This window comes from Leptonotus elevatus, chromosome 1 (assembly GCF_054856555.1).
Source record: "Leptonotus elevatus isolate MCC_2025b chromosome 1, RoL_Lele_1.0, whole genome shotgun sequence".
NCBI lineage: Eukaryota > Metazoa > Chordata > Actinopteri > Syngnathiformes > Syngnathidae > Leptonotus > Leptonotus elevatus.
The window spans coordinates 28,762,528-28,788,997 of NC_141239.1; the positions used below are offsets into that span (position 1 = coordinate 28,762,528).

General features: G+C 41.9%; 3 protein-coding genes across 7 annotated transcripts; 1 reads left to right on the forward strand and 2 right to left on the reverse strand.

Moving 5' to 3' along the window:
• Window positions 1-1,934: 1,934 nt before the first annotated feature.
• LOC147181514 (interferon omega-1-like) lies at window positions 1,935-12,405 on the reverse strand. Its single transcript, XM_086089423.1, has 7 exons — window positions 11,769-12,405; window positions 8,049-8,261; window positions 5,153-5,377; window positions 4,998-5,078; window positions 3,582-3,750; window positions 3,421-3,491; window positions 1,935-2,030 (listed from the first exon to the last, which is right to left on the reverse strand). Exons 3-7 carry the CDS (start codon window positions 5,324-5,326, stop codon window positions 1,935-1,937), a joined length of 591 nt encoding a protein of 196 aa, XP_085945549.1. The 5' UTR covers window positions 5,327-5,377; window positions 8,049-8,261; window positions 11,769-12,405.
• On the forward strand, window positions 10,213-22,770 carry LOC147181515 (integrin alpha-3-like). 3 transcript variants are annotated; one of them, XM_086089394.1, is made up of 28 exons: window positions 10,213-10,605; window positions 11,376-11,675; window positions 11,802-11,929; window positions 12,009-12,094; window positions 12,288-12,424; window positions 12,512-12,618; window positions 12,705-12,797; window positions 13,262-13,321; window positions 14,070-14,229; window positions 14,282-14,475; window positions 14,549-14,637; window positions 14,714-14,847; window positions 16,002-16,079; window positions 16,146-16,213; window positions 17,168-17,304; window positions 17,371-17,514; window positions 17,760-17,857; window positions 17,926-18,076; window positions 18,350-18,433; window positions 18,760-18,839; window positions 19,188-19,265; window positions 19,334-19,436; window positions 20,312-20,488; window positions 20,605-20,718; window positions 20,801-20,914; window positions 21,648-21,734; window positions 21,803-21,928; window positions 22,068-22,770. In XM_086089394.1, exons 2-28 carry the CDS (start codon window positions 11,518-11,520, stop codon window positions 22,221-22,223), a joined length of 3,141 nt encoding a protein of 1,046 aa, XP_085945520.1. In that variant the 5' UTR covers window positions 10,213-10,605; window positions 11,376-11,517; the 3' UTR covers window positions 22,224-22,770. The 3 variants fall into 3 exon arrangements, with proteins under 3 accessions (XP_085945520.1, XP_085945512.1, XP_085945527.1); XM_086089386.1 differs by having other exon boundaries at window positions 10,214-10,605; window positions 11,497-11,675; XM_086089401.1 differs by lacking the exon at window positions 11,376-11,675 and having other exon boundaries at window positions 10,214-10,605.
• rdm1 (RAD52 motif containing 1) lies at window positions 21,397-26,389 on the reverse strand. 3 transcript variants are annotated; one of them, XR_015096491.1, is made up of 10 exons: window positions 26,347-26,389; window positions 26,130-26,262; window positions 25,781-25,960; window positions 25,576-25,701; window positions 25,343-25,493; window positions 24,718-24,816; window positions 24,530-24,636; window positions 24,392-24,453; window positions 22,005-22,290; window positions 21,397-21,916 (listed from the first exon to the last, which is right to left on the reverse strand). XR_015096491.1 is itself a non-coding variant. In XM_086089412.1 (8 exons), exons 2-8 carry the CDS (start codon window positions 26,226-26,228, stop codon window positions 24,388-24,390), a joined length of 828 nt encoding a protein of 275 aa, XP_085945538.1. In that variant the 5' UTR covers window positions 26,229-26,262; window positions 26,347-26,389; the 3' UTR covers window positions 23,226-24,387. The 3 variants fall into 3 exon arrangements, 1 of the variants encoding a protein (XP_085945538.1); XR_015096490.1 differs by having other exon boundaries at window positions 21,397-21,919; XM_086089412.1 differs by lacking the exons at window positions 21,397-21,916; window positions 22,005-22,290 and having other exon boundaries at window positions 23,226-24,453.
• Between the last annotated feature and the right edge of the window lie 81 nt (window positions 26,390-26,470).

Here is a 26,470-nt window from a genome sequence, read left to right on the forward strand (position 1 = left end):
GTGCTAGTGGACGTTAACGACCTTATAAGTGTTACTATTTCTTGCCATTCACAAATCCTTCAGCGCTCTCCGCCATGTTGAAATTTGAATAGTTCTCTCAACTCGGGTATCAAAATTAATTCCCAGTTGTCCAGTAGAAAATACCACGAGGGGGCGTTCACGTGCAATTTGTAACTCGACATGAGTTATTTACCATAATTTCGATACCACATGAAGGCAGCATGTTTGTATTTATGTAGTCTCACTCACAGTAAACAAAAGACAAGGTAATAGAATGCACAAAACTCAAGTAAAACTAATGCCTTTATTTGATAGATCTTGTCGATGATTACAGAGCATGCTGTGTGCTAGCCTCGCTTCAATTGAAATGTAGTGACACGCGTTGTAATCAGCCTGGCAACTACGATGAAGTCTGACATTTGGGCGCAGTTGGTTCTGAGGACGCGGGGAAGATGTCCCCCTCAAATTCATAAAGACCACGATTCTTCCCATCCACTTTCGCCGCGGCAAAAATTCCCGGTAAAACTAACGTTCCTCTTCCATTGGCACGGGCATGGAGCTTCTGCTCCAACTACGGATGCGTTTAAGGTACACAGAATATGTCGGCATTTGTAACTCTCGCTCAGAATTTTAATACAATCTTCCTGAATACTCCAACTTGTAGCATGTACTCAATGATAGCTGAATTTAGATATACTTCAAAATATGTGGAAATTGCTACATGATCTTTCAAGAGCTCGTTTTTTGGGTGGTTTGCGGTCAGATAAAGGTCATAATAACAAACAGGTAAAAGTGTGTTCATAAATTACGGGGACAATGAAGAACCCCCCCCCCCCCAAAAAAAGAAGAAAAAACAACAACAATCACAGCGTTTTATCAGCGTGCTGACATGTGGCAGTTACAGTAATTGTCGTGTACAGTCCCAATAATGAAATATTGGCATAAAGGCATAAGGCATTTGCTCTTACCTGAATCAAGCTAAATGTAAAGTAAGACATTTTTCATGCTACGTGCACTATAGGAAAATCCTAGTTTTGTTATTTAAAATGTAAATTTCAGGTACATTTTACATCATCATTTTTATTCATGTAAATTTGTTGTTCATAAATGATTCTTCATACACAACTGTCAAAACGTTTTTATGGTGATTGGCATTGGCATTGCAGACAAACAACAGTTTCATTATGTGTGATTTATTGTTGAGCCAATAATTAAATTAAGAATTTTACAATGGATACCGCCCCCCCCCCCCCCACACACACACACGTACGCACACACATATCTATATAGAAACCCTCTAATAATTTCGATTAATCCCGATACGAATCTATAAATTGAGTATTGCTATTTTTTTTCTTTTACTCAAATTTACAAAATACTAATCAGTAAACTTGTACATTTACAATGTAAGATTTGTATGAAAATGTATTTATCTGAAACTTCAGTCTCATAAGCCACTGTATTTAACAAACAGGTTGCAGTCTGTTTCATGTTTGAACAGCACGGAAATAAAATATTAAGGCTTAATGTTCCAATAATATAACATTCTTCCATGCTAAAAGTGTGAACCCTAACCCAAAGTAAGACATTCTGTTGAATATTTCCATCAAAAAGTGATGTTTAAAAATCGATCCGGCCGCATATTGAATCGATTCGAGAATTGTGCACTGTAATATCGCGATATATTGCCGAATCGATTTTTTAAACACCCCTACTGGATAGTGCAGGCACGTGCCGCTTTTTTTTTTTGTTGCTCTGAGCACCTGCCCCTCTAAAGGTCACGCCCCTGACATTATGGCACAATTCTGAAGCCATTTTCCAAGAAAATCAAAAGTGAAACTTGAGAAAGACAAGATTTTAATGTAAGTCTGCAGGATGAACAATATAAATATATAAATAGGTGACATGTATCAAATAAATGTTGTGGTGTCTTGTCACCAGCTGAAGCAGCTGTGGTGTTGGTGGAGGGTAGTCTTTAGAACCCAGAGCACGTCCCGCCGCAACACTGACCAACCACAGGTGACGCTGTCCTGATTGGGCAGAGAGAGCAAGAGTGAAAGACGCGCCCCCTTGGTTGTGATTGGCTGACATGTTTGACAGTTGAAAACAGTCCGAGATCAATGGTAAGACCCCATTTTATAATTGGATCTTTATTCGAAAAAAAAAAAAACCTTTCCCAATGACAAATAAAATTGTTTGCATTTCTCTCTGCCATCGACATCTAGTGATAATTAGGGCTATTCCATTTGTGTTTTGTCATTCATAACAACCCAAGCAGAATTTCAATTTGGCATTCAGCTCCAGTAAATTGAGATTTTTTTTTTTTTTAATATATACGAGCCGTCATTCAGATGATTTTTTTGCTTTGACTTTCAAGCGCAGACACATAAGAATGCTGTGTGGTGGCAGTAAACTCAACTTATTTGACAAAAAGCAACACGTTGGCAAATAAAACAATCGTTCCAAAAAGAAATTTCAAGCTGTTTTTGGCCGCTCCCAGTTGAAGTTTACTGGAAAACTCCTGTATCTTTAAGACAAGTGCATGTTAGCTAATGCTAACATCAAGGTTATAATAGTTTTGGAATTTTCAACTGAAGTTTTTATTTCATTTGGACTTATTTGCATTTTAAGTTAGTCTTAACTGGTTTTGAGAGCAAGTTTTGTTAGTGTTTTTTTTTTTTCAAAGAATGCTTCATTTTAGTTTAGAGTTTTTATTAGTTTTAGTATTAAAAAAAATTCTCAAACAAGCTTGTTTTAGTTTATTTTTCATTAGTTTTAATATTAATTTTATTTTTTTTGTAAATAAATGGAGTATAAGTCCAGTGCAAGATTGATAAATAAATATATATATAAGTACTGTTTAATAAAGTAAACTACAAATCTCAAACAACTGTCTGACCTTGCTCCTGTAGCTATGGATGTACAGCAACACCAAAACAAATATATTTAAAATGAACCCCAAAACCTAATGTATGAAATTAATTGACAAAAACAGAGGACATTTTTGCTATGGTTAGCTTTAGTTTCATAATCGTAGGAAGTCATTTTCTTTCTTTCTTTCTTTCTTTCTTTGGCACATTGAATTGGACTGTGGCATTAAATCATCAGCACAAACAGTTGAATGCTTTACATTCTATAGAATGATGTTATTACACTATCTTTACAAAGTCAATAATAGTGTGCTTTTTTCTTTAAAAAAAAACACAAACACCATTTATTTTGTAGGTGATACGGAACAGACGAATGGCTCTTCCATTCATTTGAATGGCAAAATAGATTTGAGTGTTTTTAGTTACACGGAACAAATTCATCTTGTGTCAAGTCACCAATGTACATTGTTTTTGTGGCATTGCTTTTTTTTGTTTTTCTCTGACATCAAATCTCAAAGTTTTGAAACGTTTGGAAGTTTCCAAAAGTTACCTGCTGTTGAAGAAGAGCGCTCACATTGCCAAAGTAGGACGACAAGTCAGGATCAGGATTGGCGGCAGTAGCTCTGGACAGCTGCAATAAAGAAGAGGCGACATTTCAATCAAGTCAGCGGCCAATCGGCACGCCGGACACTCGCCATGAGTGGGTGGTGCTACTCACACAGCTGCTCTCTTGCAACAGGCCGTTCTGAAGCGTCTGGAAGTCATCCAGTTTGCACAGGTCCCACGCAAGTCTGCCTTCTCCGAGGGCGAAGTCGTAGTCCTCAAAAACTTGCTCCGCCCCCTGCAGCGACTTGTAAAGGAACTGCAGCGCCCACTGGCACTGCGCACACACACAATCGCACGGCAGCACCTTTATCATAACGCTCATATTGGACTTTTGAAAAGTGAGTATTCTGTGGCTCCCCCGGAATATTGCTGATATTTAAGAAAGCGTTTTGATGGCTTTTTACAGTTTATTTCCATTTATTTCGAGTGCATCTTTGATGTAGTACCACACTGTGCCACAACATACTGGGCAGCACCTTCAGCTCCACTGGAAAATGCAAAATGAGCAAAACCAAGAGGACGCTTCCAGTGGTGCAGTCGTTCCACATGCTACCATTTGAATTTTTGTTGTTCTCATTTCGGACGTCAACTGTTTGTATGTGTTGAGGGTTTAACAGCTTGAAGCAAGCACACTTTGCCTCTTATTTGGACAACTGTGTGAGTGAGTGAGTCTTCTTTTAGAGTCTTGCAAAAAGACGACGTGCGTTTGTATTAGTGCTGTCAAAGTTAAAACGTTAACTCATCGATTAATCACAAAAAATTATCGCATCGATCATGTATTGACGCAGATTAATCACACTATTAATTTTGACCGCAGATTCTCCTTTAGCTTGACAGCAGAAACAGGTAGCATAATTTGTGTTTCAGCAATAAACATACTATAAGTACATGCATTAAAGTAAGGCATTTATTAATTGTTTGCGTATGACATTCAGAATATTATTTCATGTCAATGTGATTTTTAAGATTCACTCAGTTTTAATACGTTTTTAAGAGGATGTTAGTTTTTATTTTTTCAAAAATGCTTCGTTTGAAATTTGTTTTTATCCGTTTTAGTATCAGTATTAGTTTTTGTTTTTAATATTTACTTATAGTACTTAATATTAGCATTGGTGTACTGTAACATATATAAAAAGGTCACTATGTGTTGAGTAATAAGTCAAGTAAACTGCAACTGCAATTCCCAAACTAATGTTTGACCTTCCTATTTCTGTTTGGACATACAGCAATGCATTTAAAATGAACCCTGAAAGCTCATGTATGATATTGATGAAAATGAAAACAAGGGACATTTTATCCACTGTAAATAAAACTTTACCTTTTTTTTATTTTTTATCATTTTTGTTTTAATTTCGTTTACATTTTTTTTTAGTTTGAGCTATTTGGTTATTATTCATTAACTGTGATAACTTTGGTCAGGTGACATGATGCAAATTTTTGGTTTTGTTCAGAAGGACGAATGCAGAATCCAGATTTAACAGTTTTTGTCTTTTTCTCCAATCGGCTGAGACGTGAGCTCACCTGAGGGCCGTTGGCAAGGGCGGAGCGAGGGAAGGTGGCATTGGCGTTATACGGCAGGCAGCGGACAGGAAACAGCGCACCCTACAGGACAGAGACACAACATGCTGGTCCGAATGGCACAAAAGGACACGTGAGGTTCTAAGGTGGGCGCCTACCAAGTCCTGGAGCAAGTTTTGGGCTTCCAGGACCACGTTTCCCGGGAGGTCGCATGCTGGCACGGCTGCCGTCATCACGTGGATGCTGTGCAGCTGCAGGACTATCACCACCAGAGCAACACTTGTAGTCCACATGGTCCTGGCAGCCCAGATGGTCCTGACGGCGCTGGTCATGATGGTTCAGAAGGTCCCGGCAAGTGGAGGTGCGCTATGGAAATCGGCAGACTGTCTGGATGTCAGAAGCAAACTTGTACCTGCGTGACTCACCAGCCGCAGCAGTCGGTCCTGGTCGTGATCCGAACCTCAAGACGGTCTGGACCAGGACCAGGACCAGGACTAGGACTAGGATGCGTTTTCACCACCAGGTGAAAGGTAGTTGGGTCATATTAGTCATATTAGCCACCCGAGGAGGTTGCGGTGTGATGCCAGGGAACAGTTTTTGTTTTTATCATACTACAATAAAGTGTAGTTGCACATCCACTACAGTAGGTGGCAGTGATACTCTTATTGTCAGAGCGTGCCCAAGGCGGATGAGCTGCTCTGCAGAGGTGTACTTAAAACAATCTTGCAGACAAATGATACTATTTAAAGTCGCGGTGGAGAGTTGAGGCTGGGTGCGCAAAATGTTTTCTTCTTCCAGGACGAGTGCGAGGAAAAAATTATTGCGAAGTACTGCGCTCGCCTGTTGTTTGCAATCCTATTTCTTTACAATAGACTTTTTATTTGACCATTTAGGACATAGGTGTCAAACTCCGGTCCTGGAGGGTCTGAGTCCTGCAGGTTTTGGATGTTTCCCTCTTCCAATCAGCAGGATCGTTATCAGGCTTATGCAGAGCTTGCTGGTGAGCTGATCATATATCAGCTGTGTTGGAGAAGGGAAACATCCAAAACCTGCAGGACTGCGGCCCTCCAGTACCGGAGTTTGACACCTATGATTTAGGACTTAAACATCTTCTAATTAGTAGATCAAGGTGTTCACAATGGGTAAGCCTCAATGCAAGCCTCTGGCCAATAGTTTTCAGACTGGATTCGGGTTTGAATTTCCCGCCCTCTGGCTACAGATGTGACGTCATGTGCAGTGTGTACGTGAAGGAGGGTGTGTGCACTTTCATTTTTTTGTCAACAGCAGCGATTCGAAAAGACATTTTCTGCTTTCAGTATCTTTTCAAAAGTGCCAAATCATCATGGAAGTGCAATGAATCGACAACAATTTACAGCACACCTCACACCAAAGTTTTGTTTTGTTTTTCCCAGAAGGACATCCCAAAGATAATGTTTATTTATACCATGAAACCCGATTCCGCTTTTTCAAAATTGTGTTTTTTAACGGAAAATATTTGCTCCTCTCACAAAGCCGCTCGCCATCTTAAGTTTCACAATCAATGCAACAACACTCACTACGAAAACAGCCACACTCATAAGATTAAGATTAGAATTATCAAAAATAATCACACTTGCGTTTCATCAGATTGAATTCCAATGATGAAAAAAGTAAGAATTTGACTTGTGATTTATTGTATTAATTGATTTCTTATTATTTATACATTATTTGTTGTGATTTAAATTATTATGCACATTATTATTTGTACTGTTGTTGTTATGAGTAGTTTTATTATTAAACTTGTATAATCACTGAACAGAAGACAAGATAAAACAATATGATGAAGATAAATGCTAAATATTTATAAATCATACAGAAAATGTCAATTTTATTTGACACTTTATGATCACAGGCACTTCATTTTAATTTGTTTCCTATGTATTATTGTTCTTGTTATTATTATTATTATTATTATTATCATTATTAATAATGATAATCATCATCATAATGTTGCAATTTATTTACGTTTTATTTTCTGCTGTAATCCAGTAACAATCCTTGTTAAATTAAGTTGATCACTTTCAAGTCATATTATCATTTTGAATGATCAATGACAATAAAGTGATTTCAACACATGAAGAAGGTATTAAAATATGGAAATAAAATCGAAGTTTCCAACAGGCGTAAAGTCGACCTCAAATGGGAATGTTTGAAGTCCTGCTTCACAACTCCACTTCGCCCACCCCAAGCTTACTTTTGTACTCGAAAGCATTTTTCCCCCAGAATGACTTTAGTGAGTTTGTCTTTGAAAAACTGCAAACTTAACCAGAAAAAAACAAAAACAGAACATGCTCCTCTTCCAACAATTGGCCCAATATAATGAAATCACAGGTTGCAGCTTAATAATAACAAATAATAATAAAGGAACCTTTCATTCACTTCCATATTCTTAACATAAATAACAAGTGGTTTGGATTCTTTGTTAAACGAGGTAAGTGTTGACAGCATCTAATTCCTCCATTGTTTGACAGTTGGTCGACGAGACTTCCATACCAATGCAATACATTTATTTGTTGCCATTAAATCATAACGTAAAAGCGTTTGCTCTTCCCTACTGTCGTGTTTTTCAGGAGATAATTCCAACATGAAAAGCCCGTGGTGGGGATTAATAAGCCTCGGCTTCGTCCTGTCAGAACTTTTTCTTTTCGGATGTAATGAGTATATTGTTGTGTTGGAAAAATGTATCAAAAATAATAATAATCTGCTTATTTTAGATAGTCTTTTTATATGATATTAAATTATTATCATGTGATTTACAATTGAATTCTTTGTTTCTTTTAGAATTTTTATTTTATTTTATTTTTTTTACATTTTTCAAAATCTTTCACTTGCACCCTGGCTTCTTTAAGTCCTTAGTTAACTGAGTTAGCTTGTGGATGAAATGCGCTATGTACATCAAGCTGCCTTGCCGAATAGATGAACCTGATCACTGTTAGAGTAGAAGTCATTCATCATTTGTATTCCTGCACAATCACTCCATGACAAATGAGCAGAACTTTAAGACTGATTACTTACTGGAGGTCTTGCAGGTCCTGGAGTTGTCGGCTGTGTCGGAGGTGTCTGTGCGCACGTGTCTTTTAAGCGGGACGGTGAGGGCGTGGATGTTGTCCAGGTTGCGATCCTCCATCTCTTTATGGCAAAAATCTTAGAAAGTGGGAAATTTCCACCTTGGTTTTCATTCGCACTTTTGGATTCCATCTTCTTCATGAAACACCAACACTCCATAGCCTGCAAACACCCAGACTTTCATCATCATCATCATCATCATCAAAGGTCTGCCTGAAAGCAGTGACGAGGTTTGTGGTGAGATTTCATGCGTGACAGACACAATGAAGGTGCTGAATGTGAAATGAGTTTCATAAGCAATGTGAAGCTGGAAAGTGAGTTGGACTAGGCAAGAAATCAGGGAGGAAGTTGAAGACAGCCTTCACGTGCTTTCCAGTGAACACCTGACGTCAGCGCGCCACACACACATGCACAGACGTGCCGCTTTTCACTTTTGACACGTGTGCTGACCTCAAAAGGAAGTCAGCCTTTAAATGGAAAAGAAACAACACGCACACACATACACACACACACACACACACACACACACACACACACACACACACACACACACACACACACACATATATATATATATATATAAATATATATATATATATGAATATATACATATATATATATATATATATGAATATATATATATATATATATATTCATATATATATATATATATATATGAATATATATATATATATGAATATATATATATATATATGAATATATATATATATATATATATATATATGAATATATATATATATATATGAATATATATATATATATATATATGAATATATATATATATATATATATATATATATATATATATATATATATATATGAATATATATATATATATATATTCATATATATATATGAATATATATATATATATATTCATATATATATATATATATATATATGAATATATATATATATATATATGAATATATATATATATATATATATATATATATGAATATATATATATATATATATATATATGAATATATATATATATATATATGAATATATATATATGAATATATATATATATATATGTATATATATATATATATATATATATATATGAATATATATATATATATATGAGATTCCTGAGGGTTGGGACAAAACAATTTTAGAAATCGATAAATTAACATGCTTAAAAAGTGATTTGATTGATGATTTTTTTTTTTCTAAAATTTTGAACTTTTTTTGTGTGAATTACTTTGATTGTCTGGCCTGCAGTCAGGAGGTCTATGTTACTCAACCTGTGCTCTACAAGAGAAGCGTCTTCTGTTTTGATGGGTTTGTTCTTGCATCATCTCACTTGCGCCTTCGGTGGCTCAACTTTGAACTGCAGCTGAGGGTCTCATTATCGTAAAACATTATTCGCCAGTTACTTCACGCAATCGAAACAATCCGCAATCACGCACTTCCTGTCGGGCCAATCTGCCATCTCAGCCACTTCCTGTCTGATGACAGACCGCCATCAACAAATGAAACCCTACCAAAGTCAATATCCAGCATATGTGTGTGTGTGCGTGTGCGCGTTTCAGAACACAATCAATTGTCATGTCGGTGTCACAGCTGTGCCTTTTGATGCCATCAGAGACCTAATTAGCTTTTAGGGTTACAATGACCTCCGCATGACCCACGCAATGACCCCGCCCCCTTTTTCTAATCAGCATTTGGCCTCGAGCTCATCACGTTTTCAGCAGGTACACAGTGAACGTATTTAAGGAAGGAGGAATTAAAAACCAAAGGAAGGAATGGCGGACAGAATTGGTAGAAAGGAAGAATGGATGGAAGGATGTGAACCAAGAATGTATGAAAGGAAGGAAAGACAGGAGCAAGAAAGTGTAAGAAAAGAACAATGGAAGATTGAGGGAAGGCAACTCGGATGTGATGAAAGGATGCATGGGATGAAATGAAGCAAGATCAGGAAGGAATGAAGTAACTACACTATTTTTTTTGCAATGGGGAATAAAACAAACGTTGACTGTCCTCTTGGTGTCAATTCTTGTCAAAAGAAGTCTCGTCGGGCTCAGCTGAGTTTTTTTTTTGTGGTGCATTCAAGCGCTGCTCGTAATGAAATAATGTGCGCGTGCGTGCGTGCGTGCGTGATCTTGATGATGATGAAGATGAGAAAATGGGTAAAAAGGAAATCACAATCACAAAGACAGGAAGCCAAGATCAGCCCAGTGCTCACAGAGTCCAAGCGGCAATGTCGACACACACACACGCACGCACGCACGCACGCAATAAAACACAACAATGAAGGTGCCCTCGCACGAATCCATTTGTGACTGTGCGTGCGCGTGGGCGGGCGTGCAGACATGATTTCATTTGCGAGCGCCTCGGCTGGAGAAGGAGAATGAGAATGAGGAGGACGAGGACAGTAAGTCAGCGGATGAGTGCCTGAGTGGACGACGGCGACTGCTCACAGCAACGTGGGTGGGAATCGAACGGACGGCCTTCTTGCTCATCTCCATCTCAACAGGTTGTGGCTTTTTCTACCTTTTTAGTAGGGCTGGGTTTAAAGTATTGAATATTCAATATTCAATCGATTTTCCTTTTTAAGCCTGATATTGATTCATAAAACCATGAATTGATTATTTTAATCTTTTTCACATAAATTCAGAAGAAACTAGATTTTTAAAGGCCTCATTTTTTTGTATCGTACTGTTTTCTTGAAATTTACAGTTCACATGAATTTAAAAGTATTTTCTTATATTTATGAAAGACCCGATTTATTGCATTTTAAGACAATTCAAAATATTTTTAATTTATATTTACAATTATTGAATTAGAATTATGAAAATATTTTCATTTAATCCTTGCTGATGTCAATGCTTTTGTAACATTTAAGTGATTATAACAGTGTGTTACTTTCATTAATAAACTAAATCATTTAACCAGTTACTGCCGCTGCAAAATTTAATTTGGAATTTAATGTTTGTGGAGTTTTTATCATGTCCTTGATATTTAAGACAAATTGATGTTCCATAATTAATCAAAAATCATATTTAAGTGAAGTGAATAAAATCAAATTGGAAAAAAATAGTAATCGAATCGATTGAGGAAATTAGAATCAATACCCAGCCCTACTTTTTAAGAGTAAAATGTTCACGTTACATTTAAAGATGTTTTGTTTCTTGCTTACTTTACGGTATGCAAATTTTTCATGTGACAGGTTTTATATCTTACGTGTGTTTGCGTTAAATACCTTTTCGTCTGTGTTACATGTTGACGCTTACGTGTTACATTTAGTACACATTCGCATCGTTTTAGCGCTTTAACATAACATGTGTTACATGTTTTAATCACGTTTCACGTTAAATTGTTTGTATCATTCATGATGTAACGCAAGTGTGTGGTCTTGTCTTCGAAGCATGTGCATGTGAGGGTCTTCATGGCGGCGTGTGCGTGCGTGTTGGTGAGCGCATGTGTGTTAGCATGCGCGGCGTCCAACGTAGACACGCACTTCCCACTGCTCAAGACAGGAGCGGACGGAACATTGTTTGGACTGTCCGTCGCTCTCCATCATGACCTCAAGTCACACACGCGTCTGTGAGTAACCTCTGACCTTTATACAGTTGCTGTCCACACACAAAGTACACACATGCATAGACTACACAAACAAACATAATGAAAAGCACTTACTTTTGTGTCTACCGTCTTCGCATGTCGTCACAGTCTATTGGTCGGCGCTCCCAGAGAGAGGGCGGAGCCCGACGTGCCGGCCAATCGAACAGGAGGCGTGTACATCTGCCCGATCAACGCCAACCAATCGGATTGCAGGAGGCTGTCGCTCATCAAACCAAGTGAGGCTGGCGTTCTCAAGACTACACACCCACCAATAGACACATGCCCCACCCCCTCCTTCTCCTTGCTGTGTTTCAGACTTGGAGCCATCTGAGGACCTGGTTGAGGACATGTGGCTTGGCGTGTCTCTGGCCAGTCAGGGGCCACCTGGGGGGCGGATCCTGGTCAGTTCAAGCATGACTCACAGCTGGACAGCCAATAGAATTCACTGATTAATCACCTTCAAGGAGACACATTGTGCTATTCCTCCACAAACTCAAAGGCAGCCTGACAACTAATTAGTTGCCAATTGTTGCACCTCTAACCCTTGTTAAACAATATGCTATGCTGCAAAGATGCTAACAGTGGCCCTTGCAGGCGTGCGGTCATCGCTTCGTCAAGATTTACGGCGCGTCCAAACTCCGACACATGATCGGTCGCTGTTATCTCCGCGGCAACGACCTTCACCACGTCGCAGACGACGACCATTGGTGGACGCCTGAGCAGGTGTGCAGGTATGGCTTTGAGGGTGGGAAGGGGGCGGGGCACACGGCGGAGTGTCAGCAGGCCACGCCCACTCAACGTCACATGTGTGTGCACAGTCACCTGGGCGACGTAAGTGGAGAGGTCATGTGTAACTCGGGGATGTCTGCTGCCATCTTTCGCCATGACGTCATCATTGGATCACCAGGAAGTTACCAATGGCAAGGTCTGACTCCTTGTTCTTCTTCTCAGTCTCCTCAATTTTCGCTTTCTTTGACTTGTCCACCATCTCTGCCATTTCCTTGACTGTAGGAAACGTCCATGTGAGCTGGAACAATCCTGACGTTGTCTTTGACACCAGGAGGAGCTCCTTCCCAAACCTGCAACGCAGGAACATTTACTTAGGTCAGCTGCTCTCACAACACTTCTTCATATGTGCTAATAGCTAAGCTAGGTGCTAAAAGTGAGGCTAAATGCTAACTTCAAAGAGTCATGCTAGCATAGCAGCTAGGCAACTTGATAACAGCTCGTGCCCATACTAACAGTAAAAACCGTGTACAGAAAGGCTACATGCTAACTTTTGTCTACAACCATGCTATCAGAAAGGTGTTTGGCTGATAACACATTGATGTAATAACAGTAACGCTAACATACTAACAGCTACTTTCAAACAGCTAACAATGATACCTAAAGAAAAGCAAAATTTTAACATCCAGGCTACATGCTAACAGGAAGGTTGTTTGCTAATAGCTGGGCTTTTTACTACCAGCAAGATAATGCAGGGTTACATGCTAACAGCGAGGCTACATGCTAGCAGCTGGGATACATGATGTAATTAAACTATGTGATGTGTGTTTGTGTGTGTGTAGGCTATTCAGTCACTCAGGCAGTGGGTCTGCTTTCCCAGGATGACGTCACCATAGTAACAGGTGATGACTTCTTTTGTGTCTGTCCGATCAGCTGACGGCTAATTTAAGGGATTCTGTGTCAATTGTCAGTCATCTCGATGATTGTCATCAGAAAAAGGTTGTTTGTTTGTTGTTGTGGATTGTTTGACGTTGCACCTTCGAAAGCTTCAGTTTAAAAAATTTTGGGTGTGGACTGTGAAGTCCCTCTATTTATGCCTCAGTTGGGTATGTTCAACAATCGGGTGTTGTTGTTGCCCGGCGTAGTTAGTGAAACAAGCGTGCCAAAACAGCTCGTTAGGGCCACTCTTCCCATTAGGTGAGGCCAACTTTGAGGGGAGAGACATCAGATGATAGGTGATGCCTCAAACCTTTTCTTGGTTTGAAACGCTTTCTAGTTTGGATGGATTATTTTACAGTACGTCTCCAACAAACAAGCAGTCCTTGCGATCCACAATTTGCACATTATTGGAGGAATGTGTCTTCTTCTTGAGATGCAAATGAACCGCTGATTATAGATCCAAAGGAATCCTCCTCACTGCACTGCACTTCTTGAGTTTGCGTCTCAGGATGTTGTCTTTGGGAGCTCTCTAGGAACTTGCCTACCCCTTTTCTTGTGGAATGACTTGGCCCCTTGCTGTGGAAAAAAGGCTACTGTAGTTGGTCTACAGGTGCACTGAATTATCTTTAACGAGAGGGCAAAGCATATACTCGTACATAGGCCTAAAGTTGGATGTGGAGGACATGTCGTGAAAGGTGTTCCGTTAAGCAGGCGCACCAAAGGACACCAAAGACGACGCTCGCGGTTCAGTGCTGCTGGCAGTCAAAGATAATGGTGGCGGTACGCTGGCCATCCGACAGACGCTGCGAGGAGAGCAGACAGGCTCGTACTTTGGGAACGCAGTGGCTGCCGCCGACCTGGACAACGACGGGTAAGCGAGGCTGCACCCTCTATCGTTGCGATGTCTGAACTGTCACTCTCAGGTGGCGCGACCTGCTGGTGGGCGCACCTTTCTACTTCCGGCGGCAGCAGGAAGTGGGCGGGGCAGTTTACGTGTACATGAACGCAGGGGGGCGCTTCCTCTCGATGCCCACTTTGGTGCTGAAGGGGCCGCCCGCTTCGGCGTTCGGGATGGCGGTTGCCCACGCCGGGGATCTCGACCAAGATGGTTTCCAGGGTGAGGAACGCTCTTGTCATGTCATGTGACCGGTGTCATGTAATCACGTGATGCGGTGAGGCCCACATTGCAGACTTTGCGGTGGGAGCGCCGTTCCAAGGAACAGGAAGTGTTATGATCTGGCGCGGGAGCAGCACCGGTGTGTCCACTCAGCCGAGCCAGGTACCTCACATGCACACGGGCACAAACGCAAATACTGTATGTACATGGCCTGACTGCGCTTTGGTGCCCTCTGCAGGTTATCAGCGGCAGCAGTTTGTCTCCTCGCTTCTCTACGTTCGGGTTCTCGTTGTCCGCTGGACTGGACGTGGATGGCAACAAGCATCCGGACCTTCTCGTCGGCTCTCTGGATGACACAGTCGTCCTGCTCAGGCACGCACATACACACTTTCAAATAGTCCCCGCCCGATTTGTCAGTAATAAAAATAATCCAATTGGCCGAAATTAGTGCTTTTCAAAATAATAATCACGCATCTAGAGTTTTGCAGCTAAAATGCCAGAAATGCCAATATATTTTTAGTACCTCATGCGTCGTCGGTCCACCAGATGGAGCACTGACTCCAAGTCAATCCAATACGCATCTTTGCTGACGTAGTTCTTGCGTGAATGTAATGTAATTAATTACGTCATCATTGTATGATACGGCAGCTAGCTGGCCTGTTAGCATTACCAACGAATGCCTGGTTAACAGAGTTTGACAGCTGGTTACCTGGCTTACTTTAATTATTTTTTCAATATTCTGGACTATGGCTATTTTGTAATTCACTCTCCATGTTTAAAGGAATGGAATGTGCCTTAAATTGTACTTTGAGGTATTTTCATTGTTTAAAAAATAAATAAATAGAACTATGTCTTCATTTATTTTATAAAACACTGCCCATTAAAATAGAAAAACATTCAACTCAAAATGTCCAACATAGCCGTTTAGATTTTAGGAACACACCTTTAAGCCATTAATACTTTATTTTACACATGGACCATGTTAAAATAAGAATGTTTCTGCCTCATATTGCACTTAAAGTTGTGCTCCTAAATCCTAAACGGCTATATTAGACATCTTGATTTAGATTTTTTTTTTATTTAATGGGAAAAAAGTGTTTCACAAAATGAATGAAGACAAAGTACTCTTTATATATATATATATATATATATATATATATATGTTTTTGTTGATCCGAAAAACGATACGATCCAAATCGTGACTTTTGTGATCCATTGCGCGACTAGAGGCTCCTCATACAATATGTTGTACACTTTTTTTTAACCCATAAAACGATCATCCACAGGTATATATGAAATTGGTTAAGTATTGTTTTAAAACACAGTATGCTTACTGTATTTCTAACGCACGGCGGCGCATGGGACGGCTGTGTCTCGCTCGCTTATAACCCGGAAATCGATTTTTGTGTCAAAGCTTCTATGCCTTTTGATTGGCTATCATTTGCGCCGCCGCCATCTGGATATCAATGAATATCCGTGATACGGAATAAATCCACGACTGGTTGAATTGTGTTGTTGATTTGCAGGACTCGTCCGGTGATCCACCTCAACAAAACCATCAGAGTGACCCCAAATATTGTGGACCCCAAAACTTGTGACTTTTGGTGAGAGGCGTTAACTGCGATGCCTGCTAACACGCTTACAACATGCTAACCATGAGTGTGTGTCAGTATTGAGGTGGAGGTGTGTTTCTCGTACATACGAAGCACCGGCGAGACGCGCCAGCGAGACAACATCAGTGAGTGGACCTTCAACACAAACATGAACACACACACACACACGCGCGCGCGCATTCACCATTCTTATCAACAAGTTGCTTTTTTTCGTTGAAGCTAGGTGGCTCAGCTGATTGACTGACAGCATGCAGCTGCAAATTAAAACCAACTAGTAATCAGCTAGGACACACAAACACAGGGACGACATTAAAACTGTCCTTGAGTGTCCTCTTGTCCTTCTTGTGTCTCGGATGTGTAATATATTTCACACAAACATGCACACAAAGGGCCTCTGGACCTTGTTTTGCAAATTGGTCCAATCGGAATCAAGGTCAAAGTTATTGCTTTCAAACGCACGCGCGCACACACACACAAACAGGCTAGCACAGTGGTACCTTGACTTACAATTTTTGATTCCTTCAGGGACCAAGCTCATAACTCCATTTACTTGTACATCAAATAAAATGTTCGTGAATTCGTGAAAAATGTGACTCATGTCATTTTATGATTTAGAACAAAGGTGAAAGTTACACACACTAATGTCCATTGGCACGTTGGTGAGTCTTTAATGGAGGCGTGGCCTAGTGAGTGCCATGAGGAGGAGCTCTGGTTGTCTGTTTTCCATGTCTGCTCCATGCACATTGCAAGACTTTTCATTTCGTATTTGTGGTTTTGACTCTTTGACCCGTTCCGCAAAAGGCAACTGTGTCTCTCCCTGCCCACATATGAGAGCATCACGCAATCCCACCCACCCCATTTTTTTCCGCTGAAGCACTCGTTCGTCACATTTGGGCTCACGAACCAAAACAAACAATTGGACTAAGCGAAGGCTCGGAAACTTCGGAAGTCAAAAAACACTTAAGTTGGGGTACTGGCAAGTCAAGTCAATGTACGACAGTGTTTGATTTTGTGAAAGCTCCATGCCGAGTATGTGTTGCTGCTGACATCCTGTCCCCATCCATCCACGCGTCTGCCAGCCATCCATTTCACCGTGGTCGCAGATGTCAGCAGCCTGAAGCCCCGCCTGCGTTTCCGCGGCAACGGTCACAGCGTGTACTCGGGCTCAGTGCTGGTTCCACAGCGTCGCTGCAGAACTCTGAGCGTCGGAATGCTGGTAAGAACCCGGCGGGAAGTGGGCGGGTCCTCCAGAACACGTTGACCATTTGTGACTTTGTATCAGACTCCGGTCCGAGATCAAGTGGAAGCGTTGGTGTTCTCTCTCAATGCATCTTTACACCACAATATGTCCAAGAACAAAGACCCCCTCCAGGACCTGGCGTCCTTCCCTGTGCTCAGCCAAAGACCTCGACCTGTCCGGACCCAGGTCAGAACCTTTTATCGGTCAGTAGAAAATCGGATTTGAAGTTTTGTTGAAATTCCAATTGGCAATAATTATGGTTTGAACAAACTAAGAACAGTCGTATTCAACGGTAAGGTCACATGCATGCAGTTTAGGCTTCTGGCTTCTTCAATTTGTAAAGTTGATTGTTGATGGGCGGTTACTTCCCAGAATTGTCTGTAAACAAGTGAAGAAGATGGAGTGAGAAACTTGTTGTATTTGTTCCTCAGATCCACATCCAGAAGGCGTGCGGCTCCGATAACCGTTGCCACAGCAATCTGCAGATGGCGGCCCACTTCACCAACTCCAGGCAGCAGCCACTAAACATGTAAGTCTGGAGAGCACGGTGCAAAGCGGTTCCAAGCAGACCCCCATTGACGAGCCGGGGTCTTTCAGGTGCTCTGGCCGTCAGGTGTGGTTCTACGAGGGCGGCGCAGACCGTCTTCTGCTGCGGGTCAATATCAGCAACACGGCGGAGGACGCTCACTTGGCCGTTCTTAACATCAGTGTCCCGCCTGCGCTGGTCTATTCCGGAGTCCGGACTAAGGTGCCTTGAATGAGTCCCAAGTCAACCAGGACTTGTACCACACTGGACTCTGATCCAAATAGTCTTGGTAGACTCCATGTGTCCTCAAGGAAGCTCAGCGTTCACCGAAGGGACTGACAATAAGCAGACCTGGACTTGATATGGACTTGTCTGGAATGACCCTTGGACTTGACATTGACCAGACCTGGCACAGTCAAAGCACGGACTTGAACTTGTCTGGAATGAGACTTGGACTTGTGTGCTCAAAACATTCAGTGTCTGTGCTCCTTTCAGGGTGGGGTCCAGGAAGTCCAATGTTCTGTGGAAGGGTCCATAGTTCTGTGCGAGCTGGGGAACCCGTTCAAAAGCAACCGAACAGTATGGAACCTTTCAGACACTTGTTCTTTGTTTCTTTTGTTCCTTGATTACTGTTCTTTGATTTGTACTCTTTGTTACTGGTTCCTTGTTTAATTTTTGGTCCTTGATTGTTTTTCCTTGTTCCTTTTGTTCATTCCTTGTTTTGTTTTTAGTCATGTTATTTGTTATCTGTTTATTTGTTCCTGGGTCTTTGGGCCTTGATTTTCATTCCTTGTTCTCGTTTTTTTTATCCCCTGTCCTTTGATGTAGATTTCTTGTATGCTGTATTTTTTTGTACTTTGCTTCTTGTTTCTGCCACAGTAGATCTAAAGCTGGCTGTCTTCCAGGTTGAAGTGTGGATCATTTTGGAGGCTTCAGAAATCATCTGGGACTCTCGGGAGCTGGAGATGCGGCTGCAGATGTCCACGTAAGATTCTTGCTCACGTGTACCACTAAGACACACTTGACCACTTCACACAGGAAGTCTGATTGCCCGTCCAGGGCGTAACCCGACTGCTCGCCTGAGGTTCCTTGGGTTCGGCTCCGGCTCACCTACAACCTTAATGAGGATAAGCGCAATGGAAAATGGACGGATGGATGAATTTGTCTAAGGGCATTAAGTTGAAATGTTGAAAGTAATCACTAATTCCCATTTGGGGAATAAAGAGGTGAACATGGTAGTTTGGTTTAATTGTGGTTATGATAATGAGGTGGTCCTTGAAAAATGTCTCTGACCCAAAAGATGCAATAGGCCCGCTTTAACTTTTGTGTTCAGACTCAGCGAGCAGACGGACCTGTTTCCAGTCTTGGTCCCCTTGACGGTCAACTACTCGGTGGACATGTCCCTCACATTGTAAGTACAGCAGCTCAGGGGGAACTCTAAAACCACGTTATCCTAACCCTCTTCCTTGCCTATGACAGGACCCGTCAGCCGGGTCCCACCCCCTTCAGCGGTCACGTGCTGGGCGAGTCTGCCATGAAGAGCACGGAGGATGTGGGCCCTTTGCTCATCTTCACCTTCCAAGTCAGTCCAAGGCTCTGTTCCCTACCCTCCATTCATTCCCTATTCCCGAACCCACTAAATAGGGATTTGGATATAGTGGCCCTAGAAGTTCCTAAAATGTCCACTGAAATTACTTTTTTGTCATGTTTAGGGAGCATGGAATGAGTGACTGATTCTAAACAAAAGCAGACGGTGTGTTTTATAGCCAGGGTTGGGAGGGTTACTACTTAAAATGTAATCCATTACAGTAACAAGTTACCTGCTAAGAAAATGCAGTTAGTAACATAATCCAAGTACCATAATATTAAAGTAATGTAACTGGATTACTTTTGGATTACTCCAATATTGAGTATGCTCATGAAGACCAAATAAATATCACCACAATATATATTCTATACAATGTGCCCCTTCTATTTGCGGGTGATAGGGACCCGGGCAGCCTACAAATAGCAAAAAAACCTTGTGTAATTAAAAAGCATGTAGGCTATTGATTGATTGATTGATTGAAGGCCATATGCTGTTTTCGAACTGTCACTGAAAGCAACCACACCTCAGATAGATAAATAGATCGATCGATCGACAGATAGATAGCCATTCAATGAGGATGACTGTGTGACATCAACTGCAAAATGAACTTTTATCCCAGTCACAAGTTTAGCCGTGTATATGTTGTGTATGATGTTTAAATAGTGAATTGGCGGGAACGCTACTTGGGCACTTAAAAAGGTCATTGAGGGCACAAAAACTGTCGGAGACAACGTCTCCACTGACTACACCTTTCGACAGTACTACAAAATGGCCGACTCGCTATATAATGGATAGAGAGGGATTAGGAACCCAGAGCAAGTCCACATTGACTCGTGCTGGATGTTCTGAACAGTACCCCTGTCCGGCAGTTGCACGTTGGCAGGTGGACCCCGGGTCGCCGGGGCAACTTGGAGCTGGCGTTTGATTGGCCGAGTGAGCTGTCCAACGGGAAGTGGCTGCTCTACTTGACGGACATCTCGCTGAACGGAAGCGCCGAGGTGCGATGCATTCCGCCCGGCAATGTGCTCAACCCGCTCCGCCTCAAGGTTGGTAACTATGACGACACCTTATGTCAAACGGGGAGGGGAAAACTTTTGAGTTTTTAAAGGGACACGTGGGCCAGCACTTTCCTAGATGAGCTCACATGAATAATGTGCACCAGCTATCCACAGAGGAGAGCGGGAGGAGGGAGAGGCGGAGTCCAGCCCAGAAAGAGGAAATGAAGGATGAGGGGGTGGGACGCAGCCCACCACGCGGCAACAAGTCTTATGTGCTGGTAGGACCTCGGCAGGGGGCGCCCCCGACCCAGATAAAACACACCAGCTCGCTACTATAACTGCATGTGTGTGTGCGTGTAGGACTGCGTGAACGGCGGTGCCAAGTGCGTTCACTTTGCATGTCCGCTGTCACACGTGAAGAAGAGCGCTCGTGTGACCCTCGGAGCACGACTGTGGAAGGCCACCATGTTGGAGGTTCTTCTTCCTCTTCGCCTTACTGCACGTGCACAATGGAAAGCCCGTTGAGCATTTCTTCCACATCCTTAAACAACAACTTTAGGTCCGTTTACTAGTGTGCCACCGTGCAATTAAGCATGACTAACACTCTAAAAAGAGATTTGTTTGAGTTAATTCAAAGTGATTATACTAAATGTAATGAACATTAAACTTAATTTATTCACTTTGATTAACATTAAACTTAATACATTCACTTTGGATTAACTTAATTCAATCGTGTGTTACCAATTGAAGCCGTTTTATTAAATTGGTCGACAATTCTCTTTTTAGAGTGTAGTACACAACTGTGCTGCACTAGTAACACTATTCGGCCCAACTATAGTGGACATGTGTCACTCACTAGTAGCCATGTGGCCACCTTCTTTGCGGGGTTTTCTTTAAAAAAAAAAATCACGCCAATGTAAACAGTACAATTGTGATTTATTTCGAAATCTGACCCAGACCTATTTTCTATGTGGATATTAATTGACTATGCATCAAAACAGACACCACCCAAAAGCAATGGCAAATGCACAATCATTGACTCGTCCCGACTCCTGAACCACAAAGGGATTTTTTTCGCAGACAATTTTAGGAACTATCTAGGTCAACTTGAAAGTAGGGAATGATGAATAAGATATAGAAGAAATGCACAAATGGCTTTCTAGCACCCCTTAGTGGAGCACTGAAGCAACTTTTCTGCGTGTGTTAGCACTTCATGGATGCCAGGGCGGTACTGCTTCGGGGACGGGTCACCCTCAGGCTGGGCGCAATTGATATGGAGCCCCCCGGCGCACAGGTGACACTAGCACCCCACGCTGCTGATTGCAGGCAACAATATTGATGCAACACTGGAGTTGTTTGCAGATGGAAGTCTACGCCTACCCAGATGTGGAGAGGTGGGTGGGCAGCGGCGCCCCCGTGTTGATGATTGTGGCATCCATCTTGGCTGGACTGGGCCTGCTGGCGCTCATCTGCATGCTGCTGTGGAAGGTAAACTTAACTGAGTGTGTCTTTGCAGTGGAAGGGGGTGCGGGTGGGGTATCTTCAAGAGCTTCATTCTGCTTACTTTGTCTTCTTGCTCATTTCCCGGTTGCTTCTTTCTCAAATCCTGTTGACTTCCTGGCCGCAGTGCGGCTTCTTTGTGCGGGATCGCGCTTGGCGAGCAGCGGCACAGCACCAGGGTAAGATCTTGGCGGCAGAGGAGCGGCACGCACAGCAGGATGCCGTCTTGGCCGAAACTAGAACCAAACCCAAACGCTGGCGCACTTGGACCGCCGTTGACTGACGTGCTGCACGCCTTCATGGAAACACCTCACAGCCATAATCTCACTGGGGGCACCAACATGGTGCACCTAAAGACCAAATGAGTAGCCCGCTTTTTTTAATCAGGTTTGCTTTGGTGTAAATTTAGATATGGCGACATTTCTTAAAAACAAAATTCAGCATTGTAGCACATTCATTTGAGCAAATGTGATCTTTCCGAGCTGTGTGTGGTCGTTGCCCTGTTCTTAATAATCGGTGCACAAGAAGTTCTCTTTCAAAAAGGTCATAACTTTGTGTGCGTGTTCTGGGCTGTCTACATTTGGATCACGACTTAAGCCTGTAAATCACCAAATTGATGGACAGCTCAGAAATGAGGTCTCTGTTTAGTAATTGTATTGTTCGTTTTGTAAAACTTGTAATTGTCCGGCCTGTGGTCGTTAACGCTAGCCTTAGCTAATAAGTCTGACAGTCTTTCCTCGTTGGTATTTTGTAAACTGTGTGATGTCAAACTTGTTTGTGTATTAAAATTAACTGTTCGGCAGAATGTCAACATTTGAATAAAAACAACACAAATGCACTCCAGTCAGCAAACACATGGTGGTGACAAATAACAGTAAAGTGCTACCTCCACTAGCTTACGCAACATCCAACAACATTTGAGCAAGTTCAGGTTCAAACCATCATGTTGTTGTGGAGGAGATCTTTTCCTCCGCGTGTTCGAAGATTACAGAGGACTTACAATATTCTTATACTATCTTGAAGGGCGGTACCACAGTTTCCAGTAAACAGTTCCACCGGAGTTAACCGGACATGAGATAAATTCAAGGACACTATTCAGATACAAAACAAAAGCCCATTTGAGGAATAGAGTTTTTTCAGTCATGACTGCACCTGCCAGAAATTGCGATAACACTCTCAAAGATACATTCGCAGAACAAAGCTCTACTGAAGAAATAAGGAAATTAAAACAGTTAATGTCAACCCGCAGCATAAACGGGGAGTCTGCTAACCTGTTTTGTTTAGGTTATGCAACGTTCGCGTTTGGTTAATTTTGGTCACCAGCAGAGGGCGATATTGCCCACATGGTGGCCTTCTGAGACTGATGAATTATTTGAGGTTTTGATACTGGTGGCACATGCAAGGTACGCTTGCAAAAAAATATGAATTATATTACAGCTCACAGGTTATTACTATAAAACATAGCGACTTGTTTATGGTGGACCTAGATAGTTCCTCCACTAAAAATCCCTTTGTAATGATTAGGAAGTAAGAATTGAATGATTCCAAACACAGCGACTGCATTCCGAGTTGTTCATCAGTGCCGACTCCGTAAGAGATTTTGAAATAGCTGAGCCTCTAAATACAAATTACCCAACTTTAGGAGATAAGAGCCATCGTGCCGCCAATTTTTGCTTACCTTGTGAGCACAGACTTATAAGACAGATAAATATTCTTCCAAAAAAAAGAGGCTTTAAGCTCGTTTTGGCCACTCTGAGCATAACTTCATTCTTAAACTAAACAATTACACCTAGGCGTTTTTAAAACAGCCAAAGAACTGCCTGAAGAAAAGCCCCACTAATATCTTAACGTTAATTAGCATCTATGTTGCAATGCGTTAAACCTTTGAGTTATTTGAACACATGCAATGCAATACATGAAGACGGACAATATAACAGTACTCACTGTCATTCTGTAATCTTGATCCTCTGAGAATGACAACTACTGTATATGAATGTCACTTGAGCTGTAGGCAGGACAAGCCCCGCTGGCAGCTGCATCCATGCAGGAAAGTTAAGTATATGGTGGCCATGTATAAGGTGGTCAAGGTTTGCACATGAGAAGGAGCAGCATTATTGAAGGAGAAAATGTGACTAAAACATTTTATTTTAAATGTCATTTGGTTATGTAGAATATTATTATAAAGTGCTAGTTTTCTCATTAAAAAATACACTGCAACATTTTTTTTTTGGGGGGGGGGAAGGCGACTGGAATGGATAAAGGTATTGTAATTCATTTCAATAGAGAGAGATGACTTGAGATAAATGTTTTGAGTTACAAGTGAGGACAAGGAACAAATTAAACCTTCATCTTAAAGCCCCACTGCGTATCATCATAAGATGGGAAAAAAATGTTGTAGTGGTTAAAAAAATAACAATTATGTTAGTTTCTGAAAGTATGCAGACCAACTACCACACTGTCAGGTCCAGGTCTTCGTGTTCCCAGAGGTCTTCATCAGCAGGAAGATTCTCCACCTGACATGACGACATCATCACTAGGGATTGGCGGACATCGCATGAACATCGAACAACAGCAAACACAACCGCTCACCTGGTCCCGATTCTGGTCTGAGTTGTGGACCTGGATGATACCTTCAGGCTCCTCGGAGAAGAGATGTTCCGCCGAGCGTCGCAGCTCCACCATGACTTTCCCCTCACCTGACGGACAGCTGCATACGTGAGCATCAGCCGGGACGACATCGCCGTGGCGACAAGCTGGCACGAGCGGTACTGGCTAACCTAGCAGAACCAGCAACACTGTGGAGAAGGCCTGAACCGCTGCTCTGTCTCGCACCAGCTTGTGCAAGCTTCTGCGTTTCTGCAGCAACGCTCCGGGACCTGCACACACACAGGAGATTTGAGATATGAATTTAATTGTTTCATGACGATGTTTATAAGTCAAAACATTTAGATTCAAAATCATCTTCATCAATAATTTTTGAATGAAAAAAACCACTCTATATTATTGTAAAGTGGACCCCCACTTATTTGTGTTTTTTGTTGACCCAATTTCCCACCTGGAGATGCTGTGCGTCTCAAATATTTTTGTCTACGTGTTTCTCCACTGTTTGTGTTCAATTCAGGGCAATTAATTGAAATTTAATCGCGATTTTAATTTTAGATTCTGATTCATGAAAACATAATCAAAGAATGTCACATCAATGTTAATTCAAGTTTAATTATTTTAAGAAAAATATATATTTCTTATCTCAGAAAACTTTCTGGTCACTCCTTTCTCAAGTCACTATAACAGAATTTTGTTGTTGTGGAGCGGACGGAAAAAAATGTGCACCAAAAGTCCACAGCATCTGTGTTGTGTTGTGAACGACTGCCTCATCACCACATCATGTGTGCTATCACTTACCGGCGTGCACCAAGACTTCTTCCACCATGGCAGCTCCTCGCGTGCTCACGCCGTGACGCGGGAAAGAGATCTCGACCACGCAGCCCAGCTTAACACGCACTTGCCCGCTTACACCCGCTTCGTCTTCCTCCTCATCAGGAAGCTCCTTCAGCTACACAGGAAGTGTTTGCATCACATGATGCTCACAATCGCCACAACAAAGATTCCACTGGTAAAACAATCAATGCAATTACTGCGATAACGTCACAAGTCCACCCATTGAATCCCAGGCAATGATTGGCCAAGTCCACGCAGCGGGCGTGGCTGAGAGGTCTGCTGCGGGACAGGAAGTGAGGCGTCTGTTTGGAGCTGAGCTTCACCTTACCACACATGCACAAGCACACACTCCTTTAGCATTCGGTAACAAAAAGGAGAATAAGAGAATGTGCACGTGTACACCTTGAGCGGCGTGTTCTGGAAGAGCATAGATCCATCTGTGCTCTGTTGGGCTTTGCGAGCCTGAGCCGCCGAGTAGAACTTGATCATGCCGTTGAAACCGGGCGAGCTCAGCGGGTCGTTAGGATGTACCTTCACCAAGTAGAGGGGACCGAATGACGAGAAAATCTCGTGCAAGCGCTCCTACAAGCATACACATGGCACAAACACATTAATTCACATATATGTACATGAATACATATATGTAAGTGTGCACATATAGCGTACACACACACACACACACACACACACAACGCATATAAACATACACACAATACTTCACACATACACTCAAGTTGAGGTGTGTACTGACGTGTATATGTGCCTCGGTAAGGTCCGGCGTAATGTTCCACACAAACAAAGTCTTGTTGTTCTCCACAGGAACCAAAAATTCCAGCAGGTCCAGCTCCATCGCAAACACACCAAACGTTTCTCTACGTCTTCACCTAAATGTTGTAATGAACACCACAAGTGAATAAAAGCCGAGTTAAACCGTTCAAATTAATTTTTTTGTCGTCTTCCATACGCACAAATTCAACAATTTGCTCGTTCGGCGCGCTTCCGATAAAAGGCGGGGCGTCATCTAGTAGCCAATGAAATAGCTGGTGACGACATTAACCGAGCTAATCAGTCGGCTTGTTTCGTTCACGTGAC

What these genes read in the sequence shown, in the direction of transcription:
- rdm1 (XM_086089412.1), bottom strand. Translation starts at nt 26,228, where the DNA reads ATGGAGCTGGACCTGCTGGAATTTTTGGTTCCTGTGGAGAACAACAAG. An exon ending in TTACCGAGGCACATATACAC is followed by an intron (nt 25,961 to 26,129) that starts GTCAGTACACAC and finishes GTATGCTTGTAG; the next exon opens with GAGCGCTTGCACGAGATTTT. An exon ending in CAGACCAGAATCGGGACCAG is followed by an intron (nt 24,454 to 24,529) that starts GTGAGCGGTTGT and finishes TCGTCATGTCAG; the next exon opens with GTGGAGAATCTTCCTGCTGA.
- LOC147181515 (XM_086089394.1), top strand. Translation starts at nt 11,518, where the DNA reads ATGGCGGCGTGTGCGTGCGTGTTGGTGAGCGCATGTGTGTTAGCATGC. An exon ending in AGGCAGCAGCCACTAAACAT is followed by an intron (nt 17,858 to 17,925) that starts GTAAGTCTGGAG and finishes GGGGTCTTTCAG; the next exon opens with GTGCTCTGGCCGTCAGGTGT. An exon ending in GTGGACATGTCCCTCACATT is followed by an intron (nt 19,266 to 19,333) that starts GTAAGTACAGCA and finishes TGCCTATGACAG; the next exon opens with GACCCGTCAGCCGGGTCCCA.
- LOC147181514 (XM_086089423.1), bottom strand. Translation starts at nt 5,326, where the DNA reads ATGACCAGCGCCGTCAGGACCATCTGGGCTGCCAGGACCATGTGGACT. An exon ending in CCCTTGCCAACGGCCCTCAG is followed by an intron (nt 3,751 to 4,997) that starts GTGAGCTCACGT and finishes GTGTGTGCGCAG; the next exon opens with TGCCAGTGGGCGCTGCAGTT. An exon ending in GCGCTCTTCTTCAACAGCAG is followed by an intron (nt 2,031 to 3,420) that starts GTAACTTTTGGA and finishes CTGCCCAATCAG; the next exon opens with GACAGCGTCACCTGTGGTTG.